The 19677-nt window shown below is 40.5% G+C and overlaps 1 protein-coding gene across 1 annotated transcript; it reads left to right on the top strand.

Annotated features, from left to right (window-relative positions):
* Positions 1 to 2076: 2076 nt before the first annotated feature.
* On the top strand, positions 2077 to 19390 carry GALR1 (galanin receptor 1). Its single transcript, XM_054985655.1, has 3 exons — positions 2077 to 2823; positions 15797 to 15862; positions 19073 to 19390. Exons 1-3 carry the CDS (start codon positions 2125 to 2127, stop codon positions 19388 to 19390), a joined length of 1083 nt encoding a protein of 360 aa, XP_054841630.1. The 5' UTR covers positions 2077 to 2124.
* The last annotated feature ends 287 nt before the right edge of the window (positions 19391 to 19677 follow it).

Below are 19677 nucleotides of genomic sequence, written 5' to 3'. Positions count from 1 at the left end.
CTCTGGCTTGTGAAACTTTTTTAAAAAAAAATCAAAACCCTGTTAATGAGGACGTGAAATTTTTTACTTGTTTAACTTTTGCACTCAAGATTGCTCTTAATTGCCAGATTTTAAGTTTATAACAATATTTTTGAAGTTAATAGATAAGGCTTAGTCGAATAAAAGAGTAAGTAAACATGTGATAAGGAGTTACAGAAAAAGGGGACAGATTGGGAATAGATTAGGCTATAGGGTTGGAAAGCTGTTGGAAGTCTTGGAAAAGGGGGGGAGGGAAAGGGTGGGGAAAAGGATAATGAGATTCTGTTTGAAAGTTGTATATTAATATTATCACCTAATAAAAAATTTCTAAAAAAAAAGATTGCTCTTAATTGCAAAGAATTTTTTCCACTACAAAGTTAACCACCCTAGAGATGAATTAAGAAAAGGATGGCACCTGCCATCCTACGGGGAGAATAGACAGATGCAGTTCAGGACAGAGATCCCATTCTTTCCAGAGTTCAGCATTGCAGATGAAAGGATTTCAGACACAGATTTTCCTTTTCCTGCAACACAAGCGTAGCATTTTCATAAGTAATGCTAAGAAACATATCTGTGCATCTCATTTTTTCCTGAACTGTAGGCATGTGGCAAAAACAAAATAAGGAGGCATGCAAATCCTCCAAAACTAACAGATTTATTGTGGCATCAGCTGCCCAGCATTCACATTTGGTGGGGTCTAGTCTGTGAAGGTTTATCCCACAACAAATCTGTTATTTAAGGTGCCACAAGACTTCTTTTTGCTTTCTCTCTTTGGTGTGTGTCTCACATATCAATGTGGGAGAGAATTTGGATGAATTTACTTGAGAGCCAATGCATGTGCCAGGAAGCGATTTAAAGAAAATAACTGAGATCCCCCTCCCTTATTTTTCTTTTACATATGTAAAAAAGCTTGAAAACAAATTGAAACAAGCCACAGCTTCCCAAACTTCTTGTTCCTGAAGACTCAGGAACGGTGTGCTCTCTTGCATTTGACTACTCTGTCCAGAGAATAGGGGAGGCAATGTTACAAAGGAGCGGGGCGGAGGGAGGGGGGCTGCCTTATCTGTCACCCTCTAGAATAATTTTAGGTGGGAAGCCGTGTTGGTCTGCGGTAGAACAGCAGGATTTGAGTCCAGTGGCACCTTAGAGATCAAAGTGATTTTCAGGATACGAGTTTTTATATTAAAGCTTTTGAGAGTTAGAGTTCCCTTCTTAAGACATCACCCCTGGAATTAAGAAAAGTACAGATGTTGTCATGTGGCATGCTCCATCTGGGAAGGGGAAAACCGAGTGACCCATTCTGAGCGCAACTCATTGTTTCCAGCTGGCGGGCTGTGTTTTCTAGCTGGCTGAATTGGGGACCTGGTCTTGCCCCATCGGATCAGAGAGAAGCAGCGGAGCCTGACCAGGTTACACACACAGACTCACCCCCCCAGGCCCCAGCAACTTCGTGTCCCCGCCTCACTCCGAGTCCTTCGACAAAGGCAGGCAAGAAGAGAGAGGCGGCCCATTCCGAGGAGGCAGCGCAGCCGCTCGCCTCGACGGGGAAAGCGCGCCCGAATGCCCGGCGAAGAGGCGCCGGGGTTAGCGTCGCGTCAAACTGGCTGGGGAGGAGCTTGAGGCGGGCGACTAGGGGCGGCGGCGAGGCGCTGGTCCTCACACGGTCGCGCAGTGGCTGCTGCTTGCCGGAGCGCAGCTCTCGCCTCGCTCTTCTGGAGAAGAAAGGCGGGAAGGGAGAGCGAAGCGGCCGGCCGGCCAACCCGAGGCTTGCCCGTGTGTCTCCTTCTACCTCCCTCGCTGCCTGCTTGGCTCCGACCCAAGGGCAGCAGCCACAGCCACCGGGAGGAAAGGAGCCCTCGTTTGGACGCGTTCCCTCCGCTTAGCCTGTGGGAAGTTTCCCTTTGCCTCAGGCGGGCGGGACTTGAGGCGCTTGCCGCTTGAACTCCGTTTCTTAAATCTAGGGGAAGGGTCTTCTTCAGTATATCCTTGGTATCGGGCTTGGAAGGGGGCTGCTATCCAAGGGATTGGGAAAGGACAGGGGTGGGGTGGGTGGACTGGCTTCGGCTTCCCTCTTCGCCAGGTTGGGCTGGGACAGCTGCCCAGAATATGGATCCGGGAGCAGCCCCCACCTCCCTACCCCTGAGCCAGATGGAAGGCTTGGGCCCCAACGCCTCCACGGAGGAGACCCTGAGGAACGGGGAGAATGGAGACTTCCTCTCGGATATTGGCATCGAGAACTTCATCACCTTGGTTGTCTTTGGCCTCATTTTTGCCTTGGGTGTGCTGGGCAACTCCTTGGTCATCACCGTGCTGGCCAGGAGCAAGCCTGGCAAGCCCCGCAGCACCACCAACATCTTCATCCTCAACCTGAGCATTGCTGATTTGGCCTATTTGCTCTTCTGCATCCCTTTCCAGTCGACCGTGTACATGTTGCCCAGCTGGGTGCTGGGCACCTTCATCTGCAAGTTCATCCATTACTTCTTCACCGTCTCCATGTTGGTCAGCATCTTTACCCTTTCTGCTATGTCTGTGGACCGCTATGTGGCCATTGTGCACTCCCGGCGTTCATCGACTCTGCGAGTGTCCCGTAATGCGTTGCTTGGTGTAGGAGTCATCTGGATGCTGTCCATTGCCATGGCCTCCCCTGTGGCTCACTACCAGCACATCTTGCACCAGGAAACCATAAACCAGACTTTCTGCTGGGAAATGTGGCCCAATGAATACCACAAGAAAGTTTATGTGGTCTGCACCTTTGTCTTTGGATATTTGCTGCCTCTGCTGCTGATCTCATTCTGTTACGCTAAGGTGGGTGCGTGTGTAACAAGCTACACAGAACATACATACATGTAAGAGAGCCACACTCTGTTGGTTGGGTATTGGGATATGGTGCCAGTAAAATGATAAGAGTAGTGGGGACATATGTGTCTTATATCTTGCCTATGGACACCGCTGTTAGGGTATGTGAGTGTGTGCATAGTATATAGACCGTGCATGTGCTGTGATAGATTTGCAGTTAAGTGTACAAAGATTACACTGTCAAAGCTGTTCCTTAAATGTACAATGAGTGCAAATGAAATGAGGAGATAGGTGAAAGAAATAAAGAATGAAAAGTTACGGCAGAAAACTAAAAACAACAGGGTTTTAAATCTGCATTTCAAGTAAAATGGTAAAGCCACATTCCAAAGAATTTTGTTAAATATGCAACAAGCTTATATGTTGTTATATATAAGCTAATTTATGCAAAGGTTTAGCAGAAAACGATGTCTGTATACTAAGTATTGCAAGAGCTCAAGTACAAATATTTATGCTTAAATATGTATTTGTAAGGGGACAGGCTGAAGGACTTCAAGTACGACCCACAATGTAAATGGCACAGCTGGAAGTATAATTTAGCATGTTACAACTGAGATATCTTTCCAATCAGGTAGTAAGACCCATATTTGAAAACTTGTTCAAAATGCAGTTTTATGTGTTCCCCAAAATTCAGTTGCAGCTGTCTCATTACATTAAGGGTGTTTGCATGTTCCCCTTATCCTTTGGTTAAAGTATTTTATCCTGAGCTGCCATGAAACTGCTCAATATGAAACAGGTATGTGCTGCTTCCTCTTAAGATCTCTTCTAGTGAAAAGACCAGTGTTTGGCAGTGTAAATCACCTATTGGGGGATAGACAGAAGAACATACCTGAAATCTGTTACCTAATCCCTTCAGGTGCCAGTTGTACTGACCATATCAAAAGATAAGAATGATGTTGTCAGGTGAAATGCAACCCAACACTATTCAAAGCTGTGGTAGTTTTGGGATATGACTCTTCTTGAGATGTCAAAAAGAGTCCAGTAGCACCTTTAAGACTAACCAACTTTATTGTAGCATAAGCTTTTGAGAATCACAGTTCTCTTCGTCAGATGCATCTGACGAAGAGAACTGTGATTCTCGAAAGCTTATGCTACAATAAAGTTGGTTGGTCTTAAAGGTGCTACTGGACTCTTTTTGATTTTGCTACTACAGACTAACACGGCTAACTCCTCTGCTTCTTGAGCTGTGACTTCTACACTGGGAAAGCAAAAAGGATTTCTTACACTGCATCACAGATATTGGTGAAGCTCTGCTATCAACTTCAGTAGTTCGGGAGAACACCTCTAACAACTATTAGAGAATCATTGATTTTTTTAAAAAAAAATCTGTCTGATTGAAATAGCAAGGATCAATAGAAAGGATAGAAGCTGAAGAGAGAAAGACATCACAGATCCAAAACTCATCACCACACTTCATTTCTGATCAAAGAACCAATTTATGTATTGCATATTGAATTTATAAGAACATAAATATCTTATACATTGACTTTATGCATATTGAAAAGTACATTGTACATTGACTTTATATATATTGGAAAGTCACTTTAATATATCAGTAGCCAAAGAAATTTGTATATCTGTATCATAAACACAATGAAGTTCGGAACTGGATCTTATATTAGCAAGACTGTATGTAAAAAAAAAATCAAAACCCTTTCTTTTTGCCATTAGCCCAAATGCCTGTGTTCATTAACTGTGTTAAGCAGAAAAACTTGATGATAACCACGTCTGCTTATATTTTTCACAATGTCTGTCAGTCATTTATGATTTCACATACAAGTTTACATTGATGTCATTTAGTTTCAACAGAAACAACTGGGACTACTATAGCAAAATAATTCAAACTTGTTATGGGTAGTATGGAAGATCCTCAAGGCTAAAGATGATAAAGCATGACATATATAACACAATCCTATGCATATATGCTGGGAAACAATTTCTTCTGTGTATGGGGGGGGGCAGGGAGATTTAAATGTGTATAGGATTGCAGGAAAATGTTAGAGGACCAGCAGAAAAGCTGCTTTATTGTTTTTAGACAATCTTGGAACTGACTCTAACATTACTATATCACTACCAACCATTGAAATGGTCCAGTGTAAAGGTTGGTATTCATATTCTAAAATCTTAACAGCTGGCACAAGAATCAATTCTTTATCAAATAGCCTTGCAAATCAGGCTATAAAAGTTTTTTGTCCACAGAAAATGTTACTAGACTTGCAGTCCCCAAGAATACCTATTTTAGTCATTTAGGATCTAATGGAAAAAGGAAGAAACTTTTGTAAAGCTTTCCTGCCTGGTTGCCTGGAGTAATTCTTACAAATCACAATTAATCATTTTAGTAGTAATTTATTTGTTTAGGCCACAAGTCACATGAAATGCTCTTGTTATTTAAATAATAAAAGGTCAGTAAATATAAACAATCATTTACAGTTAAAGTAGTTCACTATGTGAAATTTTGACATTTGTGTGCTGATAAAAATTCAAATGAAACTACCTTTACAGTATTGTTCCTCTCTGGACTAGTAAGCAAGGATTTAATTTTCTGTTGGCTTTGACTCATAGCAAATTCCCATGAGAAAATTCTCCATATATTTATATCTCACCTCCTTACAGATAGACCAGCTCAATATGTAATATAGAATATCTTCAACTATACCCTCATCACAGATAACAATGCTTCTGGTTATATGGAATATTTCTAAACTGCTAATTGAAGATAACTTACTGCATTTTCTGAAACCACAGGATGATCAACACTTTCCTAATGAGCAATGTAGAAAGATCCATGTAAATAGCATTTGTAATAATCATTTAATTTAAGCAAGTAATACCAGTGGGCCAATTTTATATCTTTGAGCATGGCCAAAATCAATTGTGTCAGAATTTTACTATGTTTTGAAATATCACTTTGGCTGTTTCCTATCAGGCTGGAAAGAAACTGTGAGACTGCACTAGAGTTTTAGATTCAAGTAGCACCTTTTAAATGGCTGGCTATTAGGAGTTTGCTACTGGAGGCCAAGCTTAGCCTAGCAATCCTCGGTGAGGCATCCGCAGGCACTTGACAATGTGCTTCTTGCTGCCCAGTTGCTGCCCCAGTTCACGTTCTCCTCCACACACTTTATTACTTTTTAAGTTCCTTTCCTATCTTTAGCCCTGTTCACATGTTACAGTGAACGCACATACATTCTGCCTGTAAGTACAAATATATCTATTTGTAAGAGCCAATGTCCATTCACTTTATGAATAAAACTGGGAGCTAATACCTGGATAAATGTGGGGTTCGAATCACTTGTTCAGCTATACATGCATTGACTGTAACATGAAAATTAACTCAACATACATACAAAGAACAATCAAGTGTACATTGTACACATACTGTACTTGTGTTCATTGTATGGAAAGGTTGGAGAGGGACTCTCATTATGAGAAGTGAAAGTAAATATGAGAGGAGATGGAAGATACAAAAAAGAAAAGGAAGTAGAAAAATGGAAGATTCAGACTCCCTCAGTGTCAGCCAGGCAAACCCAATTCACTGTCTTAGCACCTGATACCATCCACCTGACACCTTTTGGGCAACGTTATCGTGCAGGCCCATTTGGGGCCCAAATTGGCCTGCTCCAAAGCGCAGGAGCACTCTTGGGGCAGCCTGATGACATCACTCATTATGCTACCCTAAGAAGAAGTGATGTTGTTATGCCAATTCAGGAGTGTGCCCAGAAGGCCCGTTTCCATGCCTTTCCCTTCACTGGCCAGGTGAGTGGCAGTGGGGGGGGGGCAGATGTTGAAAGCGGGGGATCTCCTGCTACCACTGGTGGACTGGTAACCCTATAAGCTTCTCCTCAGTCCCAGCTCCCCAGCTATATTGTGGGGATAATAATGACACTGACTTTGTTCACCACTCTGAGTGTGGCATTAATCTGTTCAGAATGGCATTATATAAACACACTATTATTGTTGTTGTTTCAATTGGACAAATACACCAGCTTGGATATTGCATTGTTACTTTAAAGTTATCTTGGACCCTTCAAAAACTGAAACTTTCCATTCCATTTCTCCTTCAAATTTTCAGTTAAATGAAATCAGGAACAGAATTCACTGCAGGCCTGGGTGGGCCTGACTTTCCTAGTTAATAAAAAGGATGAGCCTAGCCAACTAGCTATGATTATCTTGAGTGCAGTCCTAAGAACACCTGGAAGTACGCTCCACTGAGTAGACTTCAATAGGATTCTGAGTAGACTTGATTAGGATTCCATGGTTAACCTTTTATTAGTTTCAGTATTGAACCTTTTACTTGTTATATGGTAACTAGGGTTGCCATCTCCGGAAGTTCCTGGAAATTTTGGGGGGGGGGACTTGGAGAGGCAGGGTTTGGGGAGGGGAGGGACCTCAGCAGGGTATAATTCTATGGCATTATACCCTGCTGAGGTCTACTCCCCCCCACCCAGCAGCCATTTTTTCTAGGGCAACTGATCTCTGTGGCCTGGAGATCAGTTGTAATTTAGGAGATCTCCAGCCACCACATGGAGGGATAAAGCAAAAAGTGGAAAACCACAATCCAGGGAATTGAATACTCACTAAAGTTAACAAAATAATTTATAACCTTCTATTAGATATATTAGTGTAAAGTGTACAAGTGCAGAATCAATATAAACAATGTTAATATCTTTTGCAATCAATATAAGCAATGTTCTCCTACAAAAATACTTCCATACAAAAATACATGCGATATATGGTATTCTGTTCCACTATAGGCAGCAGCTGGACGATAAATAACCAAAAGTCCAACAACACCAATGACTGTATAGTCTGGGTTCTCAGAAAGATTGAGTCCTGACACTTCTGGATCCATCTACAGAAAGAAAAAGACATTGTGAATGTTCAGTTTGGACTTTGGTCTCTGACCCTATTAAAAATAGTGAATTAATTTGTTTATACTTATTGTGTTCTTTTGGCAATAATTTCCCAGTAACACAGAAATGGTATCTCAGGCCCACCCTAGCTGCCAAAAAGGTATGCAGCCAACCTTCCTTGTGTGTGTTACTTTAGAATTTCTATTTCTTTGTTTCTATCTCTCTGCATCCAAATTGTGTCCTGAGCCTCAAAGCCATATTTTGTAGTAGACCAGTTAGTAGGTGTGGACACCAGGGTAATCTCTCAGGAAGTTTTTTTTTAAGCCACAATGCAGCAGAAACAGTTTGGGTGGACCACCAACTTAAGCAGTCACCCTGCCCCAATAGTTATCTAATGGAAGTTGTTCTTACTCTCATACAGGCCTACTCTCATACTGGCCTGGAGACCAGTTGTAATTCCAGGAGATCCCCAGCCACTACCTGGAGGCTGGCAACCCTAGTGTCAGTATACAAAGCAGTATCAACATAATCAAAGTTTGTGTTAAAAAGCTTGATTCAGCAACTCGCTCTCTCTCTGCATTAAAAAAGCCAAAAGCAACCTTTCGCTCCATGCATGCAACATATAACGGTCCTTCCTTACATTTCTTAAGCCCATGGCAAACAGTTTGACCGGAGCTGGGGAGACTTGGCTTCAACTCTTCATTTAGCTATTAAAATCACTGGTTGTCCCTGGGGCTAGTCATTCTTTTAGTCTAACCTAATTTATAGGATTGCTGTGAAGGTAAAATGGAGAAGAGAATAAATGTGTACATGGCTTTTTGCAGGAAGATTGGAATAGAAATTTACTTGATAATAGTGCAAGAATAATTAAAATTAATAATATAAAATCATAGGGTCAATTCGTCCAAAAAATCTGCAAATAATAATAATAATAATAAAACCTGTTTGCAAATAACAAACTATTAAAGCAAAGTATATTATAAACAATGCAGATCACAAAGTATAAGACAACTCAGAAAATGCAGATACCTTCAATAATCATTGCTACAATAGCTTAACCCCTCTGGAAACATAATGTTTAGCCACAGTATTAATAGGACAATAATTTCTATATCAAAGATTCTTGTAAATAGGAATGATAATACTAATATTTTATCCTGGCAAACTCCTTCTCATGATTTTAATGTAAACATTATATTCTACTACAAGAGATCCTAGGTCTCCCGGTGGGGGTGGGAGATGCTCTTTTAAGCACTGAGTGGTACCTTGGATACTAAATGGGAACTCAATGAAAATATTTGCAGCATAATAACAGACAACACTATGCAAAAGATTTCTTTAAAAGACCAAATGAATAAGTAGCCAACGATTTCAATGTGGGCATCTGGTACTGATGTCACTCGTTCCTTAGTCTCTCTCCCTCCTCCTCAACCACCCCAGCCTCAAATGCCCAGCCTCATTTTCATTAATAGTTTTCATGGATATCAGTTTGTTGAATGTAGTTCTGTAAGAGCTGGATATTGAAATATTGATCCAGCCCAGCTAAATTGAATTGCACTATTCCCATTGAAGTCAAATGAGGCTTAGTTCCAGTTAACATGTCCTATTGTTTCAACCAGATTTAAAACAGAACTAAGTTTAGATTGAATTTGGGTATTGTCAAACAATTATGATAGATTTACACTGAAATCCTAAGCAGAGTTACTCCAGTCTAAGCCCATTGAAGTAACTCTGCTTAGGATTTCACTGTTACTGTGACAAATACTTAAATATTTATGTCTGTTGCAGTTCAGTCCATTGGCTTTGTTTTCAACTGTGACAAATTAATGAAAACAATAGTAATTTATTTGTACTTATTCTTACCTCTAAAAATAGCACAACACGATTGCCTCTCATGTACAAAGAGCCTGACCATTGTGAATGCTGCAAATCATGATTTATACCCCTGGAAGTTTGTCTCAAAACACTGAGAAAAGAAAAATTTCTACTGCAGTTCCTAGGTTAAGCTTTGTTCTTGTGTTATAGGATTCTACCACAGGAGAATAAGCTCATTCTTAGGAGAAAAATAATTATAGGGTTGAATCCAAAGATGAGCAGAAGCATACATGAGCAGAAGGCTCTAGTTATATACAAATTTCCCCTGGACTGTAGCCCCTTCCCCTGTTCCAGTACTGTTTTACTGCTTTCAAAGGTCTGCTAACCTAAAGCTGCTTTTCTGGGGAAGGGCAGCCTGTAAAGTTAGTTGATAAGTGTGCTCAAGAGGATGGCTCTTTAATAGCATAACATAAGTTATGGCACAGGAGCCAGTTTGGTGTAGTGGTTAAGAGCGGCAGGACTCTAATCTGGAGAACTCAGTGTGATTCCCCACTCCTTCACTTGAAGCCAACTGAGCGATCTTGGGCCAGTCACAGCTTCTCAGAGCTCTCTCAGCCCCACCCACCTCACAGGGTGATTGTCGTGAGGATAATAATAACACACTTTGTAAAACTGCTCTGAGTGGGTGTTAACTTGTCCTGAAGGGTGGTATATAAATAGAATGTTGTTGTTGTTAGTATTAAGTAGAATAGAATAAAAGATTATGTTGCAATTAATGCATATCCTGATATTGCGATTATAGTGCTGTGAAACTTAAAAATATGTTTTATGCCACAGATTATGATTCATTGTGTAATGTGTTCATATGCTTTCCTTTTTGTAATTGACTATGATGCAAAAGTTTAAAGTAACATTTTCCATAACCAGCTCTTACTGTAGGTGGATTAATGAGTGGATTAACCTATAAACAAAATATTGTTTTAGTCAGGCAACAGAGTCACATATCTTAAATGCCTTTAGTAACACTATATGTGTAAGATATGTTCTTTTCTTCAATTTAACATCCAAAAGAAGCAGTTAGGAGGAAACAAATACGGATCATTATTTCTGCACCTTTTCTCTATTGTGTATAACGTAAAGAATCATTACATTATCTTACTACTAAGATCACTATCTTAGTAAGACAGTGGCACTCGTGACTTTTACCCCAGCTGCTTTTCTATCTTTGAAAGTTTTAAAACGTCCATGGAAACATAAGGACAATAAGACTTTCTTTCTTTCTTTCTTTCTTTCTTTCTTTCTTTCTTTCTTTCTTTCTTTCTTTCTTTCTTTCTTTCTTTCTTTCTTTCTTTCTTTCTTTCTTTCTTTCTTTCTTTCTCTCTCTCTCTCTCTCTCTCTCTCTCTCTCTCTCTCTCTCTCTCTCTCTCTCTCTCTCACTCTCACTCTCACTCTCACTCTCACTCTCACTCTCTCTCTCACTCCCTCTCTCTCTCTCTCTCTCTCTCTCTCCCCCCTCCCTCCCTCCCTCCCTCAGGACAGGAGGACACTACTGAATCTATAAATACATTTGAATGCTTTAAAAAACTTTAAAATTCTGCTTGAGAACAAAAAGTAAGTGGATAGCAAGTTGGGATAAAAATTAACTTGGATATGTTACTCTATCTCCAGAGGTAGCTTTAAAATTCTATTTCTTAATTTTCTCTCTTAATCATAATTCAGTGCATCATTATTTCAATGTTAGTAAGATAGTTTGACGTATACCTCTTGCCATTTAAATAACTTAGTTTCTTTTCTTATCCTGAACTGGTGAAATCCTGATTTGTTTTATACCAAAGTTGGGCATAACATGTAGTCATGTAGTTTATTATCACTGACTGCAATCCATTACAAGTTTTTCCACATGATGGTGTGATAAAATCTCATATAATTTAAAATTTGGCTCAAGAAAAAAATTCCATCCTGGGTCAGTGGTAATAAAAATAAAGTGCCAATAGATGTGAATACTTTCAACTCCCCCGTTAGGGTTGCCAGCTCCAGATTGAGAAATTCCTGGAGATTTAGGGGTGGAGCCTGGAAAAGGCAGGATTTGGGGACAAGGGATCACAGGGTATAATAGCATAGAGTCCCGCCTCCAAAACAGCCATTTTCTCCAGGAGAACTGATCTGTGTGTGGAGATCAGTTGTAATTCTGGGAGATTTGCAGCCACCACCTGAAGATTTGCAACTAGGGTTGCCAGGCCCCCTCAACCTCCTGGCGGGGGGAGAGGGGGGTGCGCGTGCCTCCACAAGCATGATGATGCCACTTTGGGAGTGATGTCATCGCGCGGCCCCTGGGAGCGCGCCCACGCTCCACAGGGGCTCAAAATGGTCCCGATCCGTACTGAAACGGGCCCATTTTGAGGGGCTGTGCAGCGCAGGAGCATCCTGCGCTCTGCAGTGCCCGAAAATGGGCCAATTTTGCCATGGATTGGGCCTGTTTTGAGGTGCTGAGGAGCGCTCCACAGCGCCTCAAAATAGGTCTGATCCGTGGCAAAACAGGCCGGAAACAAGCCCGATTTCAGCCGAAACAGGTCCATTTTGAAGTGCTGTGGAGCACAGGAGCATTCCTGCACTCTGCAGGGGCCCTGATCTAGGCCAAAACGGTCCCAATCCTGGTGGCTGCCGCGCACAGGAGTGCGCAGCACCGCGAGGGAGCGTGTGTGGAAGGTGCGTGCCCCCACTGGTTAGGTAAATGGGGGCAGGGTGTGGGGAGCGGGGGTGGGGGATCCCCCGCCCCCACTGGGAGTTTGGCATCCCTTTTTGCAACCCTAACACCTGCCCAAGTAATCAGAACTAGGTTCCCTATGTTTATGCTTGGGGAACAAGGCCAGTGGATATAGACACTTGGCATAGGTTGGAGCCCTGTCCTCTGTGGCCACACACATTTGCACCCTGTGTGGGAATTAATTGATGATGTACAGACTAGATAACAGAGAAATAAAAATGTATTCTTTATGGTTGTGTTATTGAAGTATCCTAATCAAAAATGCATTAGTGTACTTTATACTTCTATCATTTAAAACTCAGTAGTAGATATGAATCATTTTTGTTGGTTGATTTCTCAAGCTCCAATTTTGTTTGGGTCTTTATCAAATCTTATCTTTCAGTGGAACTAGCAAAGTTATTGTTGATATATACTCCTCCCCAAATTGCTTTTGAAACCTTGTGGTTAAAAACACTTTGTAGCATGATAAATAAAACTTGTAAAAACATAAACAGTCTACAGGACACTAGATAAATGCAAAAAAAATATAGATGTTGATAAGTTATAAATTACAGTCCTGGTTGTGAAGATCAAATCAAACCCCAAGCTAAAATTCCTATTTAAATGTCTCCCCTCATATAGTCAGGGTGTTGTAATCTGATCTGGAAGCTAGTGATGCCACAAAGTGTGACAGTGAAATTCAGGTACCCCCAATGACCTCCATGGAAGAGAGTTAAATCCTTTTTTTAAAAAAAAAAATTAACACCCATATCAACAATACTGTTCTAAAAAGTCTAAGAACATGCACACACACTTTAAAAACATTGCATTACAGTGAAACATTAAAAACAATACATTATACATTAAAGGTAAAGGTAGTCCCCTGTGCAAGCACCGAGTCATTACTGACCCAAGGGGGACGTTGCATCAAGACATTTTCGTGGCAGACTTTTTGTTATGGGGTGGTTTGCCATTGCCTTCCCCAACATTATACATTAAAAATATAAAATTACAAAACTAGAGAATACACTGTATTAGACCAGCATTTTTCTTCTAGAGACTTTGACATCCTTTTGAAATAAATGATTGGACAATCGCATCCATGGCATCATGCAGAATTACTTGAAACTGCTGAAATGAGTGTATTGGTTGTTTTCAGTGCCTTTGACTCCCCCCACCTTAAATTTATACAGTATAAGTGTTTACAGTTCATATTTTTCTGGAAAACCCACAGCACTGCTCCTTGTGATGTTAGCCGCTGGGCAGGAGCTCCAGTCATCATGAGAGCAATTGCTCCGTCCTATCTGCATCCTCTGATGCAGAAATGGGCACTGTGATGATGGCAGTCAATCTTTGGAACAGCTTCTGTGAACGTGAGAGGCAAGCTGCTTGCATACTTAGTGTCCCAGTGAGGCATGCAAAATGCAATTATCTTCTGGTCTCTAAAGAGTATCAGTTCTTGGTTTTAAGGGGAAGAATATTTTTTAATGTGCTACCTTATAATTATTGGATTTTTGTTTTTTAAAACTTTGTTGTTACTTCTCTTGGGTTCTAATTGTATCAGGTGGCCCTATAAATATGTATTGTCGAAGGCTTTCACGGCCGGAGAACGATGGTTGTTGTGGGTTTTCTGGGCTGTATCGCCGTGGTCTTGGCATTGTAGTTCCTGACGTTTCGCCAGCAGCTGTGGCTGGCATCTTCAGAGGTGTAGCACCAAAAGACAGAGATCTCTCAGTGTCACAGTGTGGAAAAGATGTAGGTCATTTGTATCTACTCAGGAGGGGTGGGGTTGAGCTGAGTCAGGACACCAAAATACTGGACAACACTTCCAACTACTTTGTCAGACTGCACAGGGAAGCCATTGAAATTCACAAGCATAAGCAAAACTTCAACAGGAAAGAAGAAACCTTAAGAATGAACCGAGCATGGTTGCCAGTTCTGAAAAACACCAGGCTAACAAAACATTCTATCCCTGACAATAGCCCTGCAGAGAAGATTAGCACATCAAGTACCAATCCATATGCAAAAGAACCTCCTCAGGATACAGTGAAGCCTCCCGCCATTAGCATTCCACACCCTGGGAAACTCTTACAGGATGACTCAGCTCAACCCCACCCCTCCTGAGTAGATACAAATGACCTACATCTTTTCTACACTGTGACACTGAGAGATCTCTGTCTTTTGGTGCTACACCTCTGAAGATGCCAGCCACAGCTGCTGGCGAAACGTCAGGAACTACAATGCCAAGACCACGGCAATACAGCCCGGAAAACCCACAACAACCATCGCCCTATAAATAGTTCATACAAATTAATATATAAAACCATTGAAGTAAACTATGTAAAAACAACATGGTGAGTGAAAATGATGTATCATAAAAACCTTTAAAAGTCTGGAACATATACCAGAATTCAAAAAATCCAAATAGAGGGTCACATCATCTTTCTGATGCAAACATTGTTAATTTAAGAGTTCTGCATCTAAGGAATGGATTGTGAGCCCTCACTTAAATTTTCTATATTTTAAACTTAAAATTAATGTATTCATTGTTGCAGATGCCTTGATTTTATCCTTTCATAATTTATCTAGCTATGTATCTATTTATTTTTTATTTTATCAACCTAAAAATACAGTTAAGAATCTATATAATATAAAACAATTTTTAATCAGGTAACCCATGAAGATAAGAATCTTTATGTTCTGATTTCAAGGTTCATGAAATGGGATTAATTTTAAAAGAAATGCTGCAAGTAATGCTCAAACTATTGACAGCTATTAACATTATATTGTGTACCTAAAATGTAAACATAAATAAGAAGAATCACTATTATCAACTTGCTAAAATAACTGTATATCTTTGTATGCTGAACTTCATTCATAAAAAGCATGTGGAATGGTCACAGAGCCAAGCTACTTACACAGGTTGGACACTAGGCAGCTTCCCTCAAGTTTTGATGGGAAATGTAGGCGTCCTGGTTTTACAGCTTGGCTCTCTATTACAGTTGCAAGACCAGGATGCCTACATTTCCCATCAAAACTTGAGGGAAGCTGACAAGTGTCCAACCTGTGTCAGGCGTCACCTGTAGCTTGACTCACAGTCTGATGGCAGCTTCATGCCATGGGCATAATGTTTTCATATGAGTCCCAGAAGTTGGCATGAAAACTTTGTTATTTAGACAATGTGCCTGCTCAGCAGCTCTCACAGTGGAGCCATTGCCAGGGGGTAACATTTCCATGACCTTCCTTAGGACAATTGGCATGTAGCATGCGAAGCTACTAATTTTATTACATTAACTTTCAAAACTTGAAATGCACTTTTGCTGGTGATTTCAAAAGTGTTTGTTTTCAAAGTGTTTAGGATGCCAGTTCATTTGCTTCATAACTTTCCCTCACACGTGAGGGAAAGTAGTATGTTTAGCTGAACTTACACGTATTAAATAGATCTTCATGCAAATCAACCAGCTGAGAGAATTTTTTTAACGTGATATAAAATGAAAAGTGTAAATTTATCTTTTAGGTTCTCAATCACCTGCATAAAAAGCTGAGGAATATGTCAAAGAAGTCAGAAGCATCCAAGAAAAAGGTAAATAACCTTTTCTAAATATGTAATTAATTTAAATATATCACAGAGAGGAATTTTACACAGAATTTCTGTTGTTATTTAAGCTTGAATACATTTCTGCTTTCCTGAATTATGTTGGAAATGGATGTTTGAATATGCAGACAAATTCACCAGTGTTCTAAGCTTTTTCCTAATCCTAATTTGCATTTTAATGAATTGATCCTAGAGCCATACATCATCGGAGGCTAGTGGGTATAAAAAAGCCATAGCCACTTTAGACCTTATTGGAAGCTGTGTGTGACACAGTTTTTTGGTGATGCAACACAATATAGTCAGGTAGAACTGATATAGTTCATACAGGCATGCACTAACCCAGACTCTTTTGCTAATGAATTTTATTTACATTTTGATATTTTATTATTAAATCATGGCATTTACCAAGGAATGCTAGAAAACACTGCATCAAACCTGATAGTACTGACAAATCTAACACCACCACCACTAACAAATCTAACACCACCACTCCCCATTTCTTCAGTGAATATGCCAGGAGAACTCATTGGTCACAGTATGAAACAGGATGCGGGACTAGATAGACCATTGATCTGATCCAGCAGGGTGCTTCTTCTGTTCTTAACCCAGTTATTTTTGCATTTATATCTTTTACGAATAAATATTGGCATTTTCCAGGATAGAATTAGAAATGTCTAGAATTGTGAAGAAATTCCCTCATTTATCTGTTTTTGTACTGCTCTTTGCATGTTTAGAGCACACACAAGAAATAACTTAGAGATAATTAAGGTACTAGCAGCGCAAGAAAGAGGAAGTAGAAGACTGCACTGCTTAGTCCTCCTGAGTAGATATATTTCTAGACATGGGCTCCAGCTGCTATTTGTACTGGTGGGCCAATGTGCTTCTATATGTGTGTGCTGTCAAGTTACAGCTGACTTATGGTGACCCCCATTAAAGGGTTTTCAAGACAAGTGAGGAGCAGTAGTGGTTTGCCAGGGCCTTTCTCTGCAGAGTCTTCTTGGGTGTTCCCCCATCTAAGTACTGAGCCTGCTTAGCTTCTGAGATCTGACAAGATTTAGCTATACTATACTGCTTTCTCACCCAGTGAGCTGCTAACTGTCAGATATTTGTGGATAGGTTTTTGGCATTCAGCTTGAATGATCAGTCTAGTATACAGAGGTTTCAAGTAGCATGCTGGTATTCCTACTAAAAAGCATATTTACTCATGATGAAGTACTACAGCATTTCAAAAACAGGTTTGAGTGTTTATAATATTTATTTACAACACAGCACTACAGTCATTGGAAGTGCATTTCATGTTCCTAAATTTATATTTCATGTACTTTTATTTGCTAAAGAGCATTCCATTAAATGAACAAGGACAGCTCTGCAGTTGGTTGCAAATTATACCAATACTGTTGTAGGGCTTTCTGAAATATAATGGGCTAAGATATTACCAGGAATTTTCAGGCTGTTATATACAATTATTTCTGTCAAAGGAAATATCTTTTATAGGTATGATAAATTTAAGAGGTGGAGGCTCAAATCCTGCCTTCAATTATATTTGGGGTTGCTTGTGCATATTTAGAGGTTCAGAGTGCAAATCTATGCAGAGTTACACTCTTCTAAGTTCAATGAAGTCAATGGCCATAGAAGAGTGTAACTCTTAGAGTTGCTTAGAATTGCTTAGATATAAGCCTTGCAATTTTAAATAAATATGGGGTGATACAACATATTTAGAAATGAAATTGTTATGCAATGTATGTATGCCAGGAACTATAATTTGTTTTAGTTAAGAGTCAAAGACAGAGCTGTTTTTTGACATAAGAGCATATGAAGGTCCTGCTGGATCAGGCCGGTGGTTTATCTCACCCAACATCCTCTTTCACGCAATAGCTTACCCAAGGCCACCTACTGAGCTCATGGCAGTAGTGGGATTTAAACCAGTAGAGTGCTGATTCACAGCCAAACCACTTAACCACTGTGCTACAGCAGCTCTCCACATAATCCACATGGAATTATGGAAGAGTTAAAACCATCTTTTTTCTTTATTTCCGTCTTGATTCCTTTGGCTTCTAAGGAGTTTCCAGTTTACTTCTCCTTGTGGTTTTCCTTGTGTGGGGAGGCAGGTAGATGGGAGAAGAGTTTAGGAATGTTCTTAAATAGACATGGGCTCAAATCGAAATACAAATCAATTTTTTTGATGAATCGGGCTGTTCCGTGTGTTGCAAAACCACGTTTTGTGGGGCCGCAGTTTTCACGAAATTCATGACTTTTTGGCCCATTTCATTAGATTCGTGAATGATTCGTAATTTCAGACAGGCTGGTGCCAGTTCATTGATTCCCTAGGCAACAATGGGCCCAGACCTTTCGTTGCCATTGGAAACCCCAGTTGTAGCCCACTTAACCTTGATAGGCAGCTCTCCTAGCCACCTGGAGAGCTTCCATTCTGCCCTATACAGCAAGGAGCAGGGGGTTAATCCCCTAGGCAACCGAGGAGGTGGGCCATCTGTAGCCATGGGCACACCAATCTCACCCCTCCAAATCCTGTTAGGCAGGTCTGTTCACCAACCACACACCTCCTGTTCTGCTCTGTGTCAGCATTTGTTATATAAGGCCCCTCTCTCTGCCTCATGCTTTTTAGTCCCAGTAGGCAGAGGGAGAGGGAGGACCTGTTGCTGGGATTGGAGTGAGAGAGAGAGTGGAATTGAGCTGTTGGCTGCTGCTGCTTTAAAAGAGACTGAAAGAAGCCTCTTATTTCCAGCTCTTGGCCTCGCTGTGGGAAGGTCTTTGGGTGAGGGTGCCTTTTTTCCTCCACCCCACCCCACCCTAGTCTTAGCCTGGCTCTGGGGCCTAGACCTCCTCTTTTTTTATTTGCTTGTCTTTGTTTTTCTCAATTTTTTCTCTGGGCTTTTGAGGGCTCACACTCTTACTGTTTGGCATCTCTGGGTGAAGGGGGGCATTGAAATGCCCCTGGTTTTGATGAATCATGAAACTAACTAATCATTTTATGATTTCGTTAAAATTCGTGGTTTGCAACCACAACGAAACATGACAAAACACAAACCTCACCTTTTGGTTTTTTTCCATTTCATGCCCCTGTCTATTCTTAAATAATAAATATAATTGACTTTGTTTGTATTCTCTCCCACGGATATTAGTAAAGAATTCTGAGACAACATTGTATGATATCTTGTTGCTTTACCTTTTTTGTCCTAGACAGCACAGACGGTCCTGGTAGTGGTGGTGGTTTTTGGAATATCCTGGCTACCGCATCATATCATACACCTCTGGGCTGAATTTGGAGTTTTCCCGCTGACTCAAGCTTCATTTCTCTTCAGAGTGACAGCTCATTGCCTGGCTTATAGTAATTCTTCTGTGAATCCTATTATATATGCATTTCTCTCTGAGAATTTTCGGAAGGCCTATAAGCAAGTGTTCAAATGCCAGATAGGTAACAAAGTACCTCTGAATGAAGTTAAAGAAAGTAAGAGTAACATTGACACACCACCATCTACCAATTGTACACATGTGTGAGCAGCAGAAATAAATGTCTTTATCTCTAATTGTGGTTTTTCATGTGAGTGGACTTGTAAAAAATCACAAGAGCTCCCACAACTGAGAAAGTATGATTTAGTTTATTGAAATTCTGTTTGTAATAACAACTAGTGAGAAGACATCGTTTCATATGAGAAAAACTTGGATCTTAATATCCTTTTCCTAGCATACTTTTCAAAGACCACAGATTTTTAAATAGTATACCAGAAACGTCAGACTTCCATGTGACAGAATACACAAAATGAAATATTCACAACTTTATTTCT

This window comes from Eublepharis macularius, chromosome 7, assembly GCF_028583425.1.
Source record: "Eublepharis macularius isolate TG4126 chromosome 7, MPM_Emac_v1.0, whole genome shotgun sequence".
In the NCBI taxonomy this organism is placed as follows: Eukaryota; Metazoa; Chordata; class Lepidosauria; order Squamata; family Eublepharidae; genus Eublepharis; species Eublepharis macularius.
Note: the sequence above shows the minus strand (reverse complement) of the source record. Positions and strands in the feature narration are given on the sequence as shown.

What these genes read in the sequence shown, in the direction of transcription:
- GALR1 (XM_054985655.1), top strand. Translation starts at nt 2,125, where the DNA reads ATGGATCCGGGAGCAGCCCCCACCTCCCTACCCCTGAGCCAGATGGAA. An exon ending in TCTCATTCTGTTACGCTAAG is followed by an intron (nt 2,824 to 15,796) that starts GTGGGTGCGTGT and finishes TTTATCTTTTAG; the next exon opens with GTTCTCAATCACCTGCATAA. An exon ending in CAGAAGCATCCAAGAAAAAG is followed by an intron (nt 15,863 to 19,072) that starts GTAAATAACCTT and finishes TTTTTGTCCTAG; the next exon opens with ACAGCACAGACGGTCCTGGT.